Raw genomic sequence first — 20,503 nt, forward strand, 5'->3', positions numbered from 1 at the left:
TACCTCCCATCCATCCACCCCCATCATCCCTCCAGCCCATCCATCCCTCACCATCCACTCCTATACACCCCCATCCATCCACATGCCCCACCCCAACACACCTCCATCCATCCACCCACCACCTCCATCCACATCTTCATCCCTATACCTCCCATCCATCCACCCCCATCATCCCTCCAGCCCGTCCATCCCTCACCATCCACTCCTATACACCCCCATCCATCCACTCACCAGCCCATCCCTACACACACCCCATCCATCCCTCCACCCCATACACCCCCGCGCATCCATCTACATCCCTCCACCCTCAGCCCTATACCCCCCATCCACTCACCCCCACACTATGGACTGAAACCCTCACTCTACCCCCCCCCCGTAAGCATCCCAATGCTTTGTACTGCACCCCACTCCGGGTCCCGCGCTGCCCTACGCCCGGGGGGCCCAGTGGGATAGGCCGGGGACATGGAGCCCCGCGGGCGCAAGGGGAGGAGAAACCGGGGGGGGCTCCAGCCCCCCATCATCCCCGGGGCGCGCCGCCTGCGCCTTTAAGAGGCGGGGGGAGGGGTGGCCCCAGCCCAGCCCCGCTCGCTCCCTGACGTCGGTTCCTTCCCTTTCTCTCGCTGTTTTGCAGCCGCCCCGGCCAGGCGGGGACCCCGCTCGCTCGCCCCGATGGTTTCGCGCTGCCCGGCCAGGGCCGTTCCCGGCAGCCGCAGCCTGGAGTGAGCCTGCGGCTGGTGAGCGCCCGGCGGGCCCGGAGCAGGAGCGGGATGGCCGGAGCCCGCGGCTGGCTCTAGGGGCTCGGGTCCTATTGCACCCGCCGCCCCCCGCCCGAGCCTCCAGCATCCCCCCAGCGGGCGGCGCCCCGGAGCCGCGGGGGGTGCGGCCGCCCCTGGCCTTTGTGCGCGGGCGAGGGGCGCACGGAGCGGGGCTCCCCGGGGTGGGACCCACCGGCGCTGCAGCCCATCCCTCCTCCTAGGCCATGAGCGCCCCCTTCTAGCCGCGGAGCCGCGCGGGTCCCCCCCGGCCAGCCCCCGCGCCCGGCGCCCGGGGAAGATGTCTTCGCGCACCGCCCTGGCGTCTGGCAACGAGCGGAACTCGGACGCGGTGAGTCCCGGGGCCCTTTGTCCCCCGCGCCCTGCGCTGCCGCTGCCCCTGCCCCTGGCTGGAGCCAGGCCCCGCGGGTGGGGCGGGCGGCGCCAGGGATCGATTCGCCTCCCACCCCCTGGTCGGAGCTTGGCTCGCTGGGGAGCCGGGTGGGGCCGGGACCGCCCCTGCGCTGGGCTGACCGGGGCGGGGGCAGCTCGTGTGTGCCAGGGAGCGAGGCGGGCTGGGAACATCTCCCCAGCCCTCGATGCAGAGAGCCGGTGGTGGAGGGGCGCCCCAGCTGCGCCCACATGCAGCATGGTGCTTCTGCAAAGGCTCAGCTGGTGGGCCCTTGCAGGGAGGGCGAGCCCAGCATTGGGGCTATTGCCCCAGCCTCGCTGGCTCCCACCCAGCCCACAACTGGGAGCGAACAGAGGTGTGGGTCCGGGAGCCTGCCCCAGCTGAGGGGAGTTATGCTGGGCTGGGAGTGTGGGGACCTGGCAGCGTCTGCATCCTGGGTGGGCTGCTAAGGTCAACAATGACATTTGCCTCGTGAAGGGGCATGTGGTGTCTCCGTGGGAAGGGAGGGGGGCTGCCACATGAGGTGGGGGTGAGGACTGTGCATTGGCTCGGCCTGGGCCTTAGCCTGCTGCAGCAGGGACAGGCCAGGAGGCCTTTGTCGGGTTGGGGGGATGTGGAAGCAGTGAAGGAGGTTGTGGTTTGGGCCTGAATGTCCCTCTGCGGTGTGGAGCTAGAGGAGAAGGGGAACGACCTCCTAGGGCACGGTGAGACCTGCGGACCATCAACCACACGCGTGCACACACATGCACACTCACCACCCCTCCCTGACACATACACCAAGGCGCATGCCGCACACTGGGAGCTGCAGACCCCTAGCCTCAGACGCTCCTCACTTGCAGACACAACCCCACACTGGAGTCTTCCTAGGAGCCAGGCGGGCCCTGCCCATGGACTCCCATGTCCCCCGCCTTGCACCCTGCCTGGGATGAGGAGAATCCGCTCGCCCCGGCGTTCCTGCTGGCACAGTGACGTTGCTCCCGGATCCGTTGTGTGTCCTTGCCTTGGACTCTCCAGAGCCTCTCTGCCCTGCACTGGCTGTACTTTGCAGGGAAAAGTAGTTCCTTAGCAACTAACGTGGCATTTCCTGGCGCCGCAGGGGTGGGGGCCCCCCCTCTGCCTTGCTCCCTCCCTGACCTAACACACCAGTCTCAGGCACAAGGTGGCAAATGCGAAGTTTACCTTGGAATTGCCCATGTGCTTGGCCTGGGAATCACCAGGATCTCTGAGCAGGGCAGCTTCGTGACATGGGAGCCCCAGGGGAAGGCGCCTGGGGTAGCCTCCTCCCGGATGAGATGAGCCATGTCCCTCCCCCTGCCAGCCTGGGCCAAGCCATCTGTCTGTGGAGGCTGGTGCTCTGCTCCCACCATGGCCTCTGCTGGATGCTCCCAGCATGCACTTGGCCTGATGTGGGATGCAGATACCCTGGAGCGCGAGTCAATGAGCCTCTCTCCTCTCCTCGCCTGCGTGGCTCCAATGCTCCTGCTGCTGCGTGTGACATTGGGCAGCCCTCTCCAAGCCTGGCCTATTGGGAGCCCGATCTCCTGCCGGCCCCTTCTCCTGGCCCCTGTGCAGTGGGACAGTTCAGTCCTGACAACAGCCCAGCGTGCACTGAGACCCAGACATGCCAGGGCACCCATTCCCTCCCCCTGTGGCTGCCAGAGATTGAGGTGGACAGCAAAGCCAGCGTGGGTCCCGTGCTGCTGTCAGCCCTCTTCTCTGGGGAGATGGCCCTTGGGCCCCACTAGTCAAAGAGCTGGGTAATTAGCTTAGCCCCATTGCACCCAGCAAAGGGCAGTGAAGTGGCTCTCTTGCATGGGGGAAACTGAGGCACAGAAGGGCAGTGACTTGGTCGCCCAGTGAGTCAGACAGAGCTGGGGATAGGAGTCCTGACTCTCTGTCTCCCCCTGCTGTACCCCACTAGCCCCCACTCTCCTCCTAGAGCCAGGGATCGAACTCAGGAGTCTTGACTCCTCCAAGTCCCAGCCACCAGACTCCACTCCCTGCAGGACTCCTGGGTTCTGTTCCCAGCTCTGTGACCCCCCAGCTCCACCCCACTACTCTTGCAGAGCTGGGGCTAGAACTCAGGAGTCCTGGCTCCCTGCCCTCCCCCCCCCCCAAAAAAGCTTTGACTACATCCTTTATTCCTGGGGTGGGCCATCTTGCATCACTAGTAAACTGGCGCTGAGTGAGCAGGAGTCCCTAAATCCCTTCCCCCACCAGTGACCCCGCCTGCCTCCCAGTCCCTGATGGAGCAGCTCATCCTGCTTTGGGGAAGTGGCTTTCTGAGATTGCAACAATCTCTGTCATTTCCCTTCTCCTCCTCCCCCCCCCGCCCGGTCCACTGCCCAGCCAGGACATGGGTGTCAGGGCAGTGAGAGGGTTTACCTCCAGGGAATACCCTTGCTTTTCCCCCTCTGAGTACACATGCCTGCTGGGAATCCAGCTCTGTGGCCCGAGGACTCCAAACCCACTGCCTTGGTGACCCAAGGCCCTGTGCTCCCCTCCTGGGGGTGGTGGGGGCTGGTGCTGCAGGGGCCTCCCCAGGGAACCTGGCTGCTGCTGCTGGCCAGGCATCAACCCAGAGCGCTGGGCTCCCTCCACCCCACTGAAGGCTTGGGGGTCAGCACCATGCAGCATCCAGCCCCTCCCTGGGGGCTAAGCAAGCCCCCGCTCAGGCTTCGGAAGTGCCCTGTCCTGAAGAGCTCTCAGAAGAGGGATTTCCTAGCCCCCGGGGCAGGCCCTGCCCCATTGGTGCCCGGTCTTTCCTCCCCCTTCTCCTTTTGGTCCCATTCCCTCAGTCATAGAAATTTCAGGCTGGAAGGGACCTCGAGAAGTCATCAACTCCAGCCCCTGCAATGAGGCTGGACCAAGTCACTCTAGACCACCCTGCCAGGGCTTTGTCCCTCTCATGGTGGGGATTTCCACCCCCTCTCTACACAACCTAGCCCAGAGCTTAACTCTCCTTCCATAGTAGGAAGATTTGGCCTAATCTTGAACCTAGAGCCCCTTTGCTGCAGCGTAAGCCTGTTACTTGTCCTGTCTTCCCTGGAGCCCTCCCCAGGGCTGAGCAGAGCGGGACAATTACTTCTTGTGTCTTACCTATGTCACTCCCGGTAATGCACCCAGAATGAGATTGTCCTTTCTGCAACTGCATCCCACTGTTGACTCGTATTCAGTTTATGATCCACTAGAACCCGGATCCTGTCCAGCAGCTCTGCCACCTAGCCAGCTAGGCCCCACTTTGTACTTGGGCGCTTGATTTTTTTTCCTTCCTACAGAAAGTATTTTGCAATTGTCTTTAATAAATGTCAGAATTCAGACCAATTCTCCAATTTGTCAAGGTTGCTTTGAATTCTGATCCTGGCCGTCCAAGCGCTTCCTGCCCTCCTAGCTGGGTGGCCTCTGTAGAGTTTATAGCCATTTGCGCCATACCATTATCCAAGTCATCCCTGAAAATATTGACTGACCCTGTGGGACCCCACTACCCAGCTGGACCGTGAGTATGCTCTCTGTATTTGGTCTTTCAGCCAGTTTTGCACCCACCAGACAGTAATTTTATTCTAGACCACCGTGCCCAGGACGTGGTTCTCAACCTGTGGTCCACGGAGCCCCGCAGGCTGTGCCTAAGATCTGCACTTCCATTTGAAATCTTTTAGTGGTATGCAAATGCCAAGAGGTTGAAAACCACTGGCTTATGAGACTGTCCCATACGCCTCAAATGTTACTTCTTCTGTAGAGAAGGAAACTAGGTTGGCTTAGAGGTCTCCCTTCCAAGCTGTGAGCCCATCCCAGCCTGCTTAGCTCAAGCACAGGAGTGACTCTTCACCTGAGGTGCCAGGCTCACCTGGCTGCTGCTGGAATGGGCATGGTGATGGAATGGCCTGCAGTGCTGCAGGCAGTGCCTATCTGGAGAGCAACCCAGCAAGGCCATGGCATCCCTTGAACCCTTGCAGGGGGTGATCTGGGCCCCAAAGGCCTTCCCAAGCAGTCTCTGTCCCGGTCAAAGGGAGAGGAAGCTGCTGTGGGACGCCGTGGGCTTGGTGCCCCTTGCTGCCATCTTGCCCCCATGGGGGCTGTGGGGTGGGCAAAGCGCAAACCCCATTCATTCCTGCCTAGGGGGCCATGCCCTCTCTGGGACATGCTGCCACTCCACACTCGGCCCCTGCACTGTTGACATGATGCCTGGCACAGCCCATGGCCTCGGCTGCCCTTGTGGTGGGATGCAGGTCACTGCACAGCAATTCCAGTGCATTATGTATGGACTCAGGCCACCTGGGGTGCTGGGCTCCCCCTCCCTCTGCCTGAAAGGTTGTGGTTGGCATTCCAGAATGCACTGCTGCCTGCCTCCCATGCGTCACTGCCCCTCTGCGCTCCCTGCCAAGGGTCAGGGATGGGGCCCGGAGCCCTTGCTCCCATCGCCCTCCTGCTGGGCTCCAGGTCCCACAAGTGGGTGCAACCGGTGCACCCTAGGGACTGGCTGGGTGATGCTGCTGCCCAGAGCTATTTCTGCAGCTCACGCCACCAGTGAAATGGAGCGGGGCGTCTGTCTAGTTCCCAGTGTGGTTTTCTGACCCTGTCATCAATGGGTTTGGTACCGCTGGGCATCTCTGCCTTAACTGGCCTGGCAGACTGAAGGCCTCCGGAGAGTTGTGTGGCTGGGGAAGCCAGGGTAGGGATAGCAGGGAGCTATGGGAAGGGATTAATGGGTACTGGCAGTGCTGAGAGTGGGATGGATTCCAAGGCTGGGAGAGTAAGGGGCTGCAGGTCAGGTTTGAGGGGCATTGGCAAAGCTGGGGGCGGGGACGGGGATGGATTCCTGGCCTGGGGTAGCAGGGAGCTGCGGGTCAGGGTTGAGGGGCATAAGGGGAACTGTGGGACTCAGGGGTCCAGGTCTGGGGTCCCGGGGGCTACAGGAGATTGTTCAGGCCAGCCAGGAGGTTCCTGAGTGGCTGCTGTGGGTTGTGGGGTTGGGATGCTGTCAGATCAGAGCAGGGCCCGAGGCCAAACTCTTCAGGAAGTAGCCAGTGAGTGAGGGGCTGTTTGTGGGGTGGGTGTGAGGAGCTTGGGGCCCTGCCTTCAGAAGGGCTGTGGGGCTCCCAGAAACGGAGTCACCAAAGTCTGTTAACACTTCTACAAAGCTTGGCCTGAGGCTCTGTGGCTGGGCCCTGGCCCATGAGCACCCCCTGCTGGAGGCCTGGGGTGGGACCAGCCCCAGTGGTGCAGCGGAGGTGGTCGGAGTGCGGGGGCCACGTTGCTGTGCCCAAGGGGAAGTGCTGCCTGTGAGAACAGCAAAGCCTGTGGGGCACAGCGCAGTGTGCCCTCTGAGCCCCACCCGCCTGGGTCAATCCCCCAGCTCCCTGGGGCGGTGGGAGCAGGCCACGCCCTTCTGTGGGCCCTGCCCCTGCTCATCTGCTCCCCAGACTCTGGGCTCCTCCTGTCATTGGCATGGCCCCTGTCTTTCCTGTTTAAAGAGCTGGCACCCCATTGCAATGTCTGCGCCTGGCACCCCCTCCCTCCCAGCTGTGCACTGCCCCCCCGCCCTCAGTTGCTTTTGGACCATGTCAGCCAGCAGGCCCTAACTAGCAGGGCCTGGAGCCCTGGGGCAGGGGAGGGCACTGTGTTTACACGTGTTCGCTGCTTGCTCCCGCCTGGTTAAATACCACCTGGGCCGTGCTAGTCAGGGCACGCTGCCTGACGCCACCTGACAGGGCACCACTGCCCCAGCCTTGGCAGCTGGGAAGGCCCCACGTGTGGCTGGGAAACATGTGCTGCTGTTGAAAGCCAGGTGACCTCCCCAGCCCTGGGGCAGTGGAGTTTCAGAAGAGGTGCCCAAAGACAATGGGCTGCACGGGACTGCGGGGACCGGCGTAGCTACACCTAAGTCGGGGGTCCCATGCTGCCACCACACCGCCCAGGGAAAGAAGCTATTCTACAATGCTCAGGGCTGGTCCAGCCAGACACGCTTGCCTCTGCACGCCTGGCACAGTGGGCAGGTGCCAGGCCAGAGTGGGGTGACCTGCTGCCGGCGCGCGTTTGTCGGTGCTAGCGTTTGCAGCTCCTGCTGCTTCGGTGCCGCCTGGGACGGCTGCTCCCTGTCCTAGAACATGGGATGGGTTAGATCGGCATCAGCCCAGCTCGGCTCGCGGCTTGGCTCACTGGGCCCCAGCCAGATGCTCTGCACATGGGCCGTGTTGGCGTCTGAGCTGCCGGATCCAAGGCCAATGGTCCAGCAGCCTCCCGTCTCCTTATCCCATCCCGAGCCGGCCTGCTGGGCCAGGGTTCTCTTCTCTGCAGCCTAGCTGGGGCCTGACTCGCCGGCACTCATTGATCCCCTTGGCTGGGCCGAAAGTCGGCACACTGCTTCCCCCCCGCCCCATGGCTTCTGCGGCAGGGCACATTACGGCTGCGCTGTGCATGGGCCCGTCCTCGGGGCGAGTCGAGCTCTGTGCTCAAAGCCGGCACTCGACCCACTGGTTCTGCACAGCGCGCACAGCATGACCTCCCTGCACACTGGGTGAACTCGGAGAAGTGCCGCTAAATCCATTAATTAGCTTGTGAGTTTAAATTAATTTTGAAAGGGGCCTTTTAGGAAGCTTCGCCCCTGGGATCCGGTAGTGTGTGCAGACACGGAGCGACAGCTCAGGCGCCCCTGGTCGAGAGAGCTTGTGGGAGCCTGGGCTGGGGGAAAGCAGGGTTTTTTATAGTCATTTCTCCTTCTGCAGGGGGGAGGTGTTTCCCTGGGGAGAGCTGCCCTCTCTCACAGCCCTCGCTTGTCCCCAGCTGCGTGGCTGGTTTGAGGAGGGCTGCTCTCACCTGCTGGTCAGATGGGAGTGAGAAAGCGGGAGTGGAGGTGGCATCAGCAATCAGTGGAGTTTACATGAGATGCCAGGGCTCTGGCCCTGTTGGCAGGCTCCTGCCGGGCATCCCTGCAGAGCAGCAGTTAAGAGGGCTCCCCCCAGCCCCTAACACAAGGGGGGTTAAGTCTGACCTGGACCCCGAATGTCTTCAGTGCCTTGGCTAGGGGCAGCTGCAGCGTCCTGGGATGCAGGTGACCCCTAGGACTGGTCCGGCTTTGGGCCCGAACGCCCACTGAGCAGCCTCTGTCTGGGGCTGCTGGGGAGGGGAGGCTTTCCTCAGAGGCACAGTGGATATTGGATGCCGAATCCAGGCTAGCAGGCCCCAGCTCTGGCTGGCAAGATGGCGGGGTGCTTGCTGAGCTAGCCAGGAGGCTGGGGTAGAGTGAGGCAGCTGGGGTGGGCAGGGGGGATTGGGTTACCCTCCCTGGGCAGGGCAGTGGTGCTGCCTTCTTTGGGAGGAGCCAAGGTAATACATCCTCAGGAGAGCCAAACAACTGATCTCTGAGCTGCTGCAGAGTCATTTGGGGAGGGTTGGCCCGCTGGCTTTGTCATGGGGGGTTCGATGGCACCAATGCTGGGATGGGGACCCTGAAATACTGCCTCTGCTTTGGGGATTTGGCATCTGTGGCCAGGGCCACCTGGGGGGGCAAGTAGGGGCAATTTGCCCTGGGCCCCCCAGGGGCCCCGCGAGCCCTGGCTGAGAATCCCTTCCCTGGCTAGAGGCGCCTTTTTAATTTTTACTCACCCGGTGGCGGTCCTGGTCTTCGGCAGCACTTTGGCGGCGGGTCCTTCACTCGCTCCAGGTCTTCGGCCGCACTTCAGTGGTGGGTCCTTCAGTGCCGCCGAAGACGCGGAGCAAGTGAAGGACCCGCCTCCGCCAAAGTCCCGGAGCGCGGCCCGGTGGGTACAAGCACCACAGCAGGTGGCGCCTTTTTTATGTCCGTGACCCCGCTATGCCCCAGGCCCCCGAATCCTCTGGGCGGCCCTGTCTGCAGTGCCAGGATGGGGGGTTGCTCTCTCTGGGATGGGGGAGGTTGTTCCTGTGGCGCTGGCTCTGGGATGGGGGGGTGGGGAATGCCGAGATTGGCAGGATTTACATGGTGCTGGCTCTGGGATGGAGGGGGCGCTGGGGTGGGGAGGGTTCCCGTGGCACTGGCTCTGGAATGCGGGGGTTATGCTGGGATGGGGAGGGTTCCTGTGGCACTGGCTCTGGGATGGGAGCAGTTCCCGTGGCACTGGCTCTGGGATGGAGGGGGCGCTGGGGTGGGGAGGGTTCCCGTGGCACTGGCTCTGGGATGGAGGGGGCGCTGGGATGGGGAGGGTTCCTGTGGCACTGGCTCTGGGATGGGAGCAGTTCCCGTGGCACTGGCTCTGGGATGGAGGGGGCGCTGGGGTGGGGAGGGTTCCCGTGGCACTGGCTCTGGAATGCGGGGTTATGCTGGGATGGGAAGGGTTCCTGTGGCACTGGCTCTGGGATGGGAGCAGTTCCCGTGGCACTGGCTCTGGGATGGAGGGGGCGCTGGGGTGGGGAGGGTTCCCGTGGCACTGGCTCTGGGATGGAGGGGGCGCTGGGATGGCGAGGGTTCCTGTGGCACTGGCTCTGGGATGGGAGCAGTTCCCGTGGCACTGGCTCTGGGATGGAGGGGGCGCTGGGGTGGGGAGGGTTCCCGTGGCACTGGCTCTGGGATGGAGGGGGCGCTGGGATGGGGAGGGTTCCTGTGGCACTGGCTCTGGGATGGGAGCAGTTCCCGTGGCACTGGCTCTGGGATGGAGGGGGCGCTGGGGTGGGGAGGGTTCCCGTGGCACTGGCTCTGGAATGCGGGGGTTGTGCTGGGATGGGAAGGGTTCCTGTGGCGCTGGTTCTGGGATGGGAGGGGTTCCTGTGGCACTGGCTCTGGGATGGGTGGGTGAGGGGGTGCCGGGATGGGAGGGGTTCCTGCGGCACTGGCTCTGGGATTGGGGAGGCACCGGGATGAGAGGGGTTCATGTAGTGCTGGCTCTGATGGTGGGGGCCACCGGGATGGGAGGGGTTCCTGCGGCGCTGGCTCCAGGATGGGGGGCGGGACCCTGCGGCTTTGGGATGGGGTGTACCAGCTCTCTCAGTATTGCCACCCCTGTATGCAAGAGCCGTGCCCGGCGGCTGTGTCCTTCCCTTGCTGTGCCAGACTGGAAGCTGCTGGGGCTGGAGGCTTCTGTTTACCCATCAGAGGGTGGCAGTGCAGGCAAACTCCCTCCCCCGCTGCCTGTTGGCCCTGGGGTCCAGCTCCATGCTAGCCTTGGGGCATGGGGCTGCAGGGAAGGAGGCAGTGCTGGCGGTGAGGCCAGAGTTCCTGGGGATGGAGGGCAGGCCAGAGCCCCGCCCTGCTGCTCTGCCCCCCTTCCGGTGGCCTGTCGTCGTCTGCATGCTGCATGGCAGCCCCAGGCTTTGCTGGGCTGTTGCTCACTCTTGTCTCAGCATGTCCAGGCCTAGCCAGCTGCTGAGTGGAAAGCACCCAGGCTGCTGCCAATGCTGTCAGCTCTCTTTGGGGGGGACAACGCTGGCTGCAGGCTTCATCCGGGTTCCTGGCAAACTTGGGCCCTGATGAGGCCCGGCTCCCAAGGCTGGTTGGGGCATCAGCACAGAGGCCAGCCCATTTCATGGCACCGAGGCAGCAGACAGCAGTAACTCGTTCTGCGACCCTGCCACCGGCCACCACGGTGACTCACAACGAGCCCAGGTCTGGCACAGCCATGCTCTTTGCATACCACTCGCCTGGCTGAATCACAGGCTGGGACTGGAGGTGGCTGGCCCCTGCTCGCTTGGGGTTGGCTGGTTGGCATCAGTGCCCCCTGCTAGCATGGGCTCTCCTGGCTCCACGGGGCTGGCCTCAGACCCACACCCCCATGAGCTGCGCTTCAGGGCTGGAGCTAGGTCTGCATGAAGTGGCCCTTGACTCAGTAGCTCCTCCTGCTCCTAGGCAGGAATGGTCTCTCCTGGAGATGGATGGATGGATCGCTCTGCCCAGCCTCTGAACTGCTCCACAGACCCATAGACTTTATTGCCAGAAGGGATTATCATGTTCTTCTTGGAGTGCTTGTCTCTGTCTGTATTTCCTGGAGGGTTATACGCAAGCACCATGTGCCCGGAGCCAGAGAATTTGGAAGTAGTAGCATCCATTGGTCTGTGCATGCGCCCATGCTCTGCCTCATGGTTTCATCCGAGGTGATAAAGGGTGGGGCAGACCGGCCACGCCCTCAGTTCCATCTCACGGCTGTGTGGTCCGGGTTGGAGCCTCTCCTCTTGTCTCTCACTTAGGGAAAAAAAAAAAAAGACTTTTTGGTTTTTTTCTTTTTTCGTGCATAGTTAATTTGTTGTTTTGATTGTAGTTTTAGTATTAATAGTCGTTTTAGGATTTTAAGGACTTTGGGATGCCATTTATGCCGGTCCCCCCTGCTCCCCCAAGCACCCAGGCCTGGGTACTGAGTTATGCAGAAGACACAGGGATTCAAGGTCTGCACCTCCTGCCTGTCTCATTCTCAGTCAGGGCAGTGCTGCCTCGTCACTTACTGCTTGTCAGAAGCCCACATTGCTTCCAGGTGCTGTATCCGCCTCTCCTTCCCAAGCCGTACCCAGGCAGATCGGGCTCTCTACCTCAAGAACCACCTTATGGAGGTTGCCATGAGGCTGTAGTTGGGCCCAGGCCTGGGATTTCCCCCCTCAAGTTCATCAGGCTGAGAAACCCAGGAGTGCACCTCCTGCCACGGAGACCCAGTCTGGTTCCACTCATACCAGTGCTATGGACCCATGCTGGGGCCTAGTCATGAGGCTGGGAAGCATGCACATAAGCATGGCAGGGAATGTCCAGGCCCAAGAAAGAATGCGCCTTCCATGAGTTCCAGCCACAAAGAAGTGGCTTGTTCCAAGGCTCACAAGCATGACAAGAAGTCACAGAGCGTGTCGGATCCACCAGTTCTATCCACCGAGCCACATACGCCTTCCAGGTCGGCACCCGTGAGTCAAGGGAATCTTTGGTTCCAAGGCAGTGCTCTGTTCGGGCTCTGGTTCTGACTGGGCCATGTACTGCCGATGCCAGGGAGGCTAGAGTCAGAGCCTGCTTTGGAGGAGGTGAGATCTCCACATCTTCCACTTCAGCTGATGCCTGGGGAGGTACGCTCTCGTACCCTGGACTTACCTCCTTCAGGATGTGTTTCCCCTGTGGCTCATACAGTTCCGCCGGTACCACCATCCGACTTCTCAGTATTGGAGGATTCGGATAGAGGGCAGGGACTGCCCCTCCCCTACCGTAGATACGAATATTCGAAGGCTCCACCAACTCAGTGGCAATACCCTCCGTTTCCCCAGCAAAGGAGCCGCTGGTACCCAGTTCCTTGGGGCCCTCTGCAACATCCGGTGGATCTGTCTCCTTGGCCATACTGGAGGTCATGGCCGCAGTATCCACCTCTGGAACCTTCCCGTTCAGCAACCAGTCCCTAGTCTTTCCTCTCCAGCCAGGGGTGCTGGAACAATTTTTACAGCAGGGGTGCTGAGAGCCGCTGAACCAAACTGTAAACCCTGTATGTGATGATAACCCTCTGCACCCCTTGTTCCAGCACCCATGGCTCCAGCTATTATTGAGTAAGCGTTCGGAACCGGTGTTGGAGGATGAACCACTCAGCCCAGCTCCAGCAGTACTGCTGGCACGGGAGTGGTTCCCTTCGTCATCTCCAGGCGCCGCTGTATCTTCGCTTCTCTCCTCACTCCCGGCTGACAACCAGTTCCAGGACCTATTACGCAGAGTGTCTGAGGCTCTCCCCATTCCACCAGAGGAAGTACAGGACAAATAGCACCAGTTTCTTGACACCTTGCATGCCTTGGTACCAACCAGAGTGGCTCTACTGATCCGTGATGCCATTCTCCAACCAACCCGAACTGTCTGGCACACTCCAGCTGCTTGTGTTCCTACCCCCAAGGGGGCAGAGAAGAGGGACTGTGTACTGGTGAAGAGGTCTGAGTTTCTGTTTTCTCACCCCCCACCCAATTCCCTTGTGTACAAGCAGCAATGGAGCAGGCCAGGCAACACCCACGCTCCCCCCGGCAGACAAGGAGGGTAAGTGGCTGGACCACTTGGGTCGCAAAGTCTTCTCGGCCAGCCTTCAGTTCCGGATTTCTGATTACCTGGCTCTATTTGCTGAATACGACTTTCTAACTTATGGCAATTTGGTGGACTTTGCAGACAAGCTTCCCCAGAAAGCCTGAAAATGGGCAGAAGACATCTTAGAGCAGTGGTTCTCAACCGGGGTATGTATACCCCTGGGGGTACGCAGAGTTCTTTCATGGAGGTGTGTCAACTCATCTAGATATTTGCCTAGCTTTACAACAGGCTACGCAGCGAAGTCAAAGTACAAACTAAAATTTCATACAATTACTTGTTTATACTGCTCTATATACGATATACTGAAATGTAAGTCCAATATTTATATTCCAATCGATTTATTTTATAATTATATGGTAAAAATGAGAAAGTCAGCAGTTTTTCAGTAACAGTGTACTGAAACCCTTTTTGTATTTTTAAGTCTGATTTTGTAAGCCAAGTAGTTTTCAGGTGAGGTGAAACTTGGCCTACACAAGACAAAGCAACCTCATGAAAGGGGGACAGTCACCTGGAAAGGTTGAGAACCACGGTCTTAGAGGAGAACAAACTCATTGGGAGAATGACATTCCAGACCCCAGTGGATGTAGCAGACGCCTCTTCGTGCACAGTGGCTATGGGGACGTCATGAGAAGGAGGAGTACCTCAGAGGATCTCCCTTTTGATGAATTTCCTCTCTTCAGCCAAAAACTTGACAATTCCCTCCACTCACTCAAGGATTCCAGGGTCACGCTATCATCGTTGGGTATTTACACACTGGCACCCAAGCACAAGTTCTGCCACCTGCCGCCGACCCAGTGATTCAGAACACCTCAGTTCTTCCATCAATTGCCTATGAGCTTCCTCACAAGCGACAGAGAACCCCGTGGTCCTGTTCTCCAGGTTACCCATCACAGCCTTCTGCATCTCATGCTCAGTCTTCGCAAAAGCGATATTTCAGAATGCACCAAGAGAGCCACCTCCCACCGTGCACCTGACCTACCCCATCTAGGGGGTGCCTAGCACTCTTTTTACCAGCTTGGCATGTGGTAGCAATGGACAAATGGGTCCTGGATGTCATTTGATGTGGCTGTACAATCGAGTTCATGATGCTACCTCACCCACGTCCCCCACGCTGGCCCCACCTCAGGAACCACTTTCATGGCAGTATTCTCTCCCTAGAAGTGGACTCCCTACTGCAGAGGGGAGCAGTAGAACCTGTTCCGATGACTTACCAGGACGCAGGGTTCTAGTCCATGTATTTCCTCATACCCAAGAAGAATGGTGGATGGAAACTAATCTTGGACCTGCGTTTTCTCAGTCAGTTCCTACAAGAGCCCAGGTTTTGTATGCTTACATTAGCAGCTATCATACCTTCGCTGGAAAAAGGCATGTGGTTTACAGCTCTCAGTATACAGCATGCCTATTTAGACCTCCATCCAACCCACAGAAGGTTCCTGAGGTTTGTGGTAGGCCATCAATGCTTCCAATCCAGGGTCTTGCCATTCAGACATAACCACTGCACCACGGGTTTTTGGGGTTTTTTTTGTAGTGGAGACCCACCTCCGATGTCAGGGGGTCCTTATATTTTCCTGCTTCAACGATAGGCTCCTAGCAGCAGGATGCAAAAGGAGGCTCAAGCCTCGACCTCCCTGCTGCTCAGACTCTTCTCCTCCCTCAGGGTGAGTGTTAACATTGAAAAATTGACTTTGGATCCCAAACAGTCACTAGAATTCATAGGAGCCCACGTGATGCAATCTCTGCAGAAGCCTACCTACCAAGAGCTGATTGCCAAGATGGTCACCAGCCTGTTACGGTCCAGACTTGCCTTTCCCTCCTTGCCCACATGGTAGCTTGCATGTCTGTCATCACCTTCGCTGACTCAAGCTATGACTCCAAAGGGTCTTTTCTCCCTCACTACATACTATGGACCTCCTATTGACACTTCCCCCTGAGGTACTCCTCTCCCTCCACTGGTGGACGGACCTGGGCCAGTCTGCCCTGGGAAATCCTTCCTTTCATCCTTCCCGAGCATGACGCTCATCATGGGTTCGCCAGATGGGGTGCCCACGTGGGAGAACATGTGACACAGGGGAGTTGGGCTGCATGGGAATCCAGGATGCTCATTAGCATCCTGGAGCTTCCGATGATGTGGAGAGAGTGCCATGTATTTCTCGCCTCCATTCACTCCCGTCATGTTCTTGTCATGTCAGAAGTGACATGTCACCACCATTTATTACATCAACAAAAAGGGGCACGTGGGCGCCAGCATTCCCTGTGGAAGCGGTTTGTCTATAGCATTGGTGCATTGCCTACTAGATCCTGTTGTCAGCAGCCTATCTTCCCGGGGCTCAGAACGTGATGGCAGACTCTCTGAGCACAAAATTCATGGCCGACCACAAATGGGCACTGTATGACACCATAGCCAGCGACATTTTCTCCCAGTGGGAGACTCCAACCAGGGACCTCTTTGCCTCCCACAGCAAGAGCAGATGCACCCCGTACTGCTCCAGAGTGTGCCTCTGCACCCATTCCCAAGACAATGCCCTCATCCTCTGCTGGTTGGACCAGACCCCTTACAACTTTCCCACACAACCGCTCCTAACTCAGGTCCTTCACAGGATCAGGTGGGAGAGGGCCACAGTGATTATAATCGCCCCATTTTGGCCTCACCAGTTCTGGTTTCCTGTGCTCCGCATGTCAGCGCATCACCCACTTCTACTGCCAATGTTCCAGGAGCTGCTCGCAGAACATAGAGGCAAGATCAGGCAACCCGATCCACAGATGCACCCCTAAAAGCTTGGTTTTCAGGTGGGCATCTTCGCTAGAATGGGACTGATTGTTGGCAGGGCAAGACATCCTCTCTAGTAGCAAGAAAGAGGCCACGAGGCTCCTATTGGGCCAAGTGGAAGTGTTTCCCCTCCAGGACCTGGTAGAGTGGTCTTGCCCCTGAGGACGTTGATGTTCCCTTCCTTCTGGACTGCCCTCTATCCCTGAAGGGATCAGGACTCGTGCTTAACTCCATCAAGGTGCATATAGCCGCTATCCATGCCTGACTCCAACCACCAGAGTCCTCTTCGCCTCCCATGCCAACAGCAAAGGCATCCAGTACTCCCTGGGGAGGGGGGCGGGGTCGGCACCCGCTCCCAAAGCAATGCCCTAGTCATCCACTGGTCAGACCAGATCAATTATACCTTTTCTTCCCCACTGCTCCTGCCACATGTTCTAGGCAAGGTCGGACAGGAGAGGGCCACAGTCATTCCGATCGCTCTGTTCTGGCCTCGCCAATTCTGGTTTCTCTCCTTCTCTGCATGTCAGTGTGTCCCCCGCTTCCAATGCCAGTGTTCCCAGAGCTGCTTGCACAACATAGAGGCAGGATCAGGCATCCTGATCCACAGATGATCCCCCTAAACCTTGGTTTTCAGGTGGGCATCTTCGCTAGAATGGGACTGATTGTTGGCAGGGCAAGACATTCTCTCTAGTAGCAGGAAAGAGGCCACAAGGCTCCTATGGGGCCAAGTGGAAGCATTTCCCCTCCAGGACCTGGTAGAGGGGTCTTGCCCTTGAGGACATGGACTTCTTCTGGTCTGCCCTCTGTCCCTGAAGGCATCAGGACTCGCGCTCAACTTCATCAAGGTGCATGTAACCGCTATCCATGCCTTCCATCCCCTGTGGAGGGGCACTCTGTCTTTATCCACCCCTTGACTAGCAGGTCTTGGAAATGCTTCCTTAGGACCTGTCCAACCAGCGCCCCCCAGTGGGATCTTGCCCTCGTCCTCTCACCCTCAGTGAAATCACGCTCTGAACCTCTGGCCTCCTGCTCGCTCTCTCTTTCTCTCTCCTTTCCATGAAGGCCGCCTTCCCTGTGGTTATTTTTTCCATGAGACGGGTAGCCAAACTGGGGGCCATGACAGCGGATCCCACGTTCCATAAGGACAGGGTTTCTCTGCACCTGCACCCCAAGTTTCTGCCAAAGGTTGTATCCTGTTTTCACGTTAACCAACCTGTACGCTTACCTGCCTTCTTTCCGAAGCTTCGCGCCTTGGAAGAGGAACAACGCCTTCACTCCCTTGACTATTCAGCAGTCCCCTAGACTGTTTATGGCGATAGCTGGCAGGATTAAGGAGCAAGCAATCTCCACACAGAGGATCTCTAAGTGGGTTTTGGTGCACATTACGCTCTGCTGTTGGTTGTCAGGACTGTCTTCGCCCTTTGGGGTACGAGCATCGCCTACAGCCATGTTTCACGACGTGCCGCTTACAGACGTGTGGGGCAGCCCCCTGGAGCTCGGTATGAACCTTCTCAATACACCTTGGTAGTGGATGCCTCATTCAGTGCTGCTCTCCATTCCACAGTTCTGTCCTCTTCCTCGCACCCTCCTCTTAACTGGGTGCTGCTTGTTAATCACCCTCGGGGAACACAATAGAGAGTGTCACTTAAAGGAGGAGGTGGCTTACCTGTAACTGGAGGTTCTTCAAGATGTGTGGGCCCTATTTGAATTCCAGTCCCACCCTCATTCTCCTCTGCTGCAGATCTGTGCAACTTGCAGTGGAGAGAAGGAACTGAGGGTGCAGTCAGTTCACCCTGCCCTTTATCGCCTCAGACTAAACCATGAGGCAGAGCAAGGGCTCGTGTGTGGACTGACGGACACTACTGCTTCCAAAATCTCTGGCCCGGACACATGGCGCATGCGTATAACCGTCACTGGAATACAGATAGGGAGCACACATCTTGAAGAACCTCCAGTTACAGGTATGTGACCTCCTCTTCATCTGTCTGGCCTCCTGCATATCGTAGGCCACAAAATCTCCCCAATCCACCCTGTAATAAACCCAGAATCTCTGGCTGAGTTACTGAAGTCCTCAAATCTTGATTTAAAGACTTCGAGTTACAGAGAATCCACCATTTACATTAGTTTAAACTATGCTGCAGAGAAAGATGGAAAACCCCCCAGGGTCTCTGCCAATCTGACCTGGGGGGAAATTCCTTCCCGACCCCCAAATACTGTGATCAGTAAACCCTGAGCATGTTGGCAAGACCCATGAGCTAGACACCTGGGAAATAATTCTCTGTAGTAACTCAGAGCCCTCCCCATCACATGCCCCATCTCTGGCCACTGGGGATATTTGCTGCCAGCAGCCACCGATGGGCCACATGGCACTGTAGGCCGTCTCACCATACCATCCCCTCCATGATCCTACCAAGCTCAGTCTTGAAGCCAGGTAGGATTTTTGCCCCGCACTGCTCCGCTTGGAAGGCTGCTCGGGAACTTCACTTCTCTGATGGTTAGAAACCTTCATCTAATTTCAAGCCTAAACTTGTTGATGGCCAGTTTGTATCCATTTGTTCTAGTGTCCACATTGGCCCTTAACTTAAATAACTCCCCTCCCTCCCTCCTTGTATTTATCACTCAGATGTGTTTATAGAGAGGAATCCTGTCTCCCCTCAGCCTTTGTTTGGTTAGGCTAAACAAGCTAAGCTCCTTCAGCCTTCTCTCATAAGGTAGGTTTTCCATTCCTCAGATCATCCTAGTAGCCCTTCTCTGCATCTGTTCACGTTTGAATTCATCTTTCTTGAACATGGGAGACCAGAACTGCACAGAGTATTCCCGATAAGGTCTCACTAGTGCCTTGTATAATGGTACTAACACTTCCCTGTCTCTGCTGGAAATACCTCACATGATGCATCCTAGGACTGCGTTAGCCTTTTTCACAGCCACGTCATACATAGTCCTCCTGTGATTAACCAATACACCTAGGTCTTTCTCCACCTGTGTCACTTCCAGCTGATAAGTCCTCAACTTATAGCAAAAATTCTTGTTGTTAGTCCCTACGTACATGACCTTGCACTTTGAACTATTAAATATTATCCCATTTCTATTACTCCAGTTTTCAATGTCATCAAGATCATCTTGTGTGATATTCTGCTCTTCCGCTGTACTGGCAATACCTCCCTTCTGCCCCGAGCCCATGGCCCTGCGCACTGCCTTGGCTCCTGCCCCCCGAGTCATAGAATCATAGGACTGGCAGAGACCTTGAGAGGTCTAGTCCGGTCCCCTGCACTTGTGTCAGCACTAAGTGTTATCTAGACTATCCCTGACAGGTGTTGGTCTAACCTGCTCCTAAAAACCTCCAATGATTAAGCTTCCACAACCTCCCTAGGTAATTTATTCCAGTGCTTAACCACCCTGACAGGAAGCTTTCCTAAAGTCCGACCTAAACTGCCCATGCTGCAATTTAAGACCATTGCTTGTCCTGTCCTCAGAAGTTAGAGAACAATTTTTCTCCCTCTTCCTTGTAACAGTCTTTTATGTGCTTGAAAACTGTTATCGTGTCCCCTCTTCTCCAGACTGAAAGAATTCGGTTTGTTCAATATTCCTTCGTAGGTCATATTCTCTAGACCTTTCATCATTTTTGTTTCTTTACCCTGTCCTGCCAGGGCAGGTGGGAAGGAGGTGAGGGCCAATGTTTGTGTCATGTAGTGGCCTGAAGCAGGGCTTTGGAGCGGAGCACGGAGCAGCTCTGGAGCAGTGGAGCTGCAGGCTTTTGTCTGCAGAGCTGGAGCACAGCTCCAATGCCCTGGGGCCCTGAAATCTGTTGCTGCAGGATGAGCGCCAGCCATAGCACTGTGAGGCCATGCTACTGAGGTTCCAGATGCCACGCTGGAAGGGAGAAGCCTGAGGCAGTGCTGGGACCATGATGCCCCCTGTGCCAGCAGGTTGGGGCCTGTGGAGTTCAGACTGGGAGCCCCTGGGGAGCAGGATCCTATCACTGTCCAGGCCTGTGTTAGGGGAGGGCAGCCCGCCTTACCCTGCAGCGGGCCTAGCCATTGCGAGGCTGAGGGCCCATGGATGGCAGATATGAGATGCTGGGCCTCTCACCTTGCCAGGCCTACGTGCTCTCTGGGCTGGGGCAGGGCCAGGGCTGGTACTACCCCAGGAGCCTCCTGCGATGCGCAGGGCTCTGTAGGAGCCAGTCCCTGCAGGTGAACACCTGAGCCCGCTGTGCACTGCCCCTTTCTGCTGACCCCGAACCCAGCCCACAGGGGGGACGCTCGCTCAGCTGTGGTAGAACCAGATGCCGGGAGTACCTGGGGAGCCCTGGGGTTGCATGCCAGGGAGCCTTGGGCTGGGAGCTGTAGTGTACTGAGCCCGTGGCCAATGTGAGGCTGGGGTGGGCATGGACGGACACACACAGTTACACAGACAGAGGCGTGCGCTCATGTTTACAAGGAGATTGCAGTGAGTGGCACAGAGCTCCAGCTGCCAGTCTCTCACACCCTCACCCAGGGAAATGGCTGGTGCGGATACAGCATTATCGTTGTGCCATGCCAAGTGCTACCATCCTCCTTGCCTGCTGGCACCTTACCTCTGCC

General features: G+C 58.1%; 1 protein-coding gene across 2 annotated transcripts in view; it reads left to right on the forward strand.

Annotated features, from left to right (window-relative positions):
• Nucleotides 1–673: 673 nt before the first annotated feature.
• Nucleotides 674–20,503, forward strand: part of MARK4 (microtubule affinity regulating kinase 4) — a 57,663-nt gene continuing 37,833 nt past the window's right edge. For both annotated transcript variants that reach the window (XM_030544622.1, XM_030544623.1), the window contains exon 1: nt 674–1,104. In XM_030544622.1, coding sequence (XP_030400482.1) covers nt 1,054–1,104 — 51 coding nt within the window. In that variant the 5' untranslated portion in view covers nt 674–1,053. The remainder of the gene's footprint in view (nt 1,105–20,503) is intronic.

The sequence above is a fragment of the Gopherus evgoodei genome, unplaced genomic scaffold, assembly GCF_007399415.2.
Source record: "Gopherus evgoodei ecotype Sinaloan lineage unplaced genomic scaffold, rGopEvg1_v1.p scaffold_34_arrow_ctg1, whole genome shotgun sequence".
NCBI classification, from domain to species: domain Eukaryota; kingdom Metazoa; phylum Chordata; order Testudines; family Testudinidae; genus Gopherus; species Gopherus evgoodei.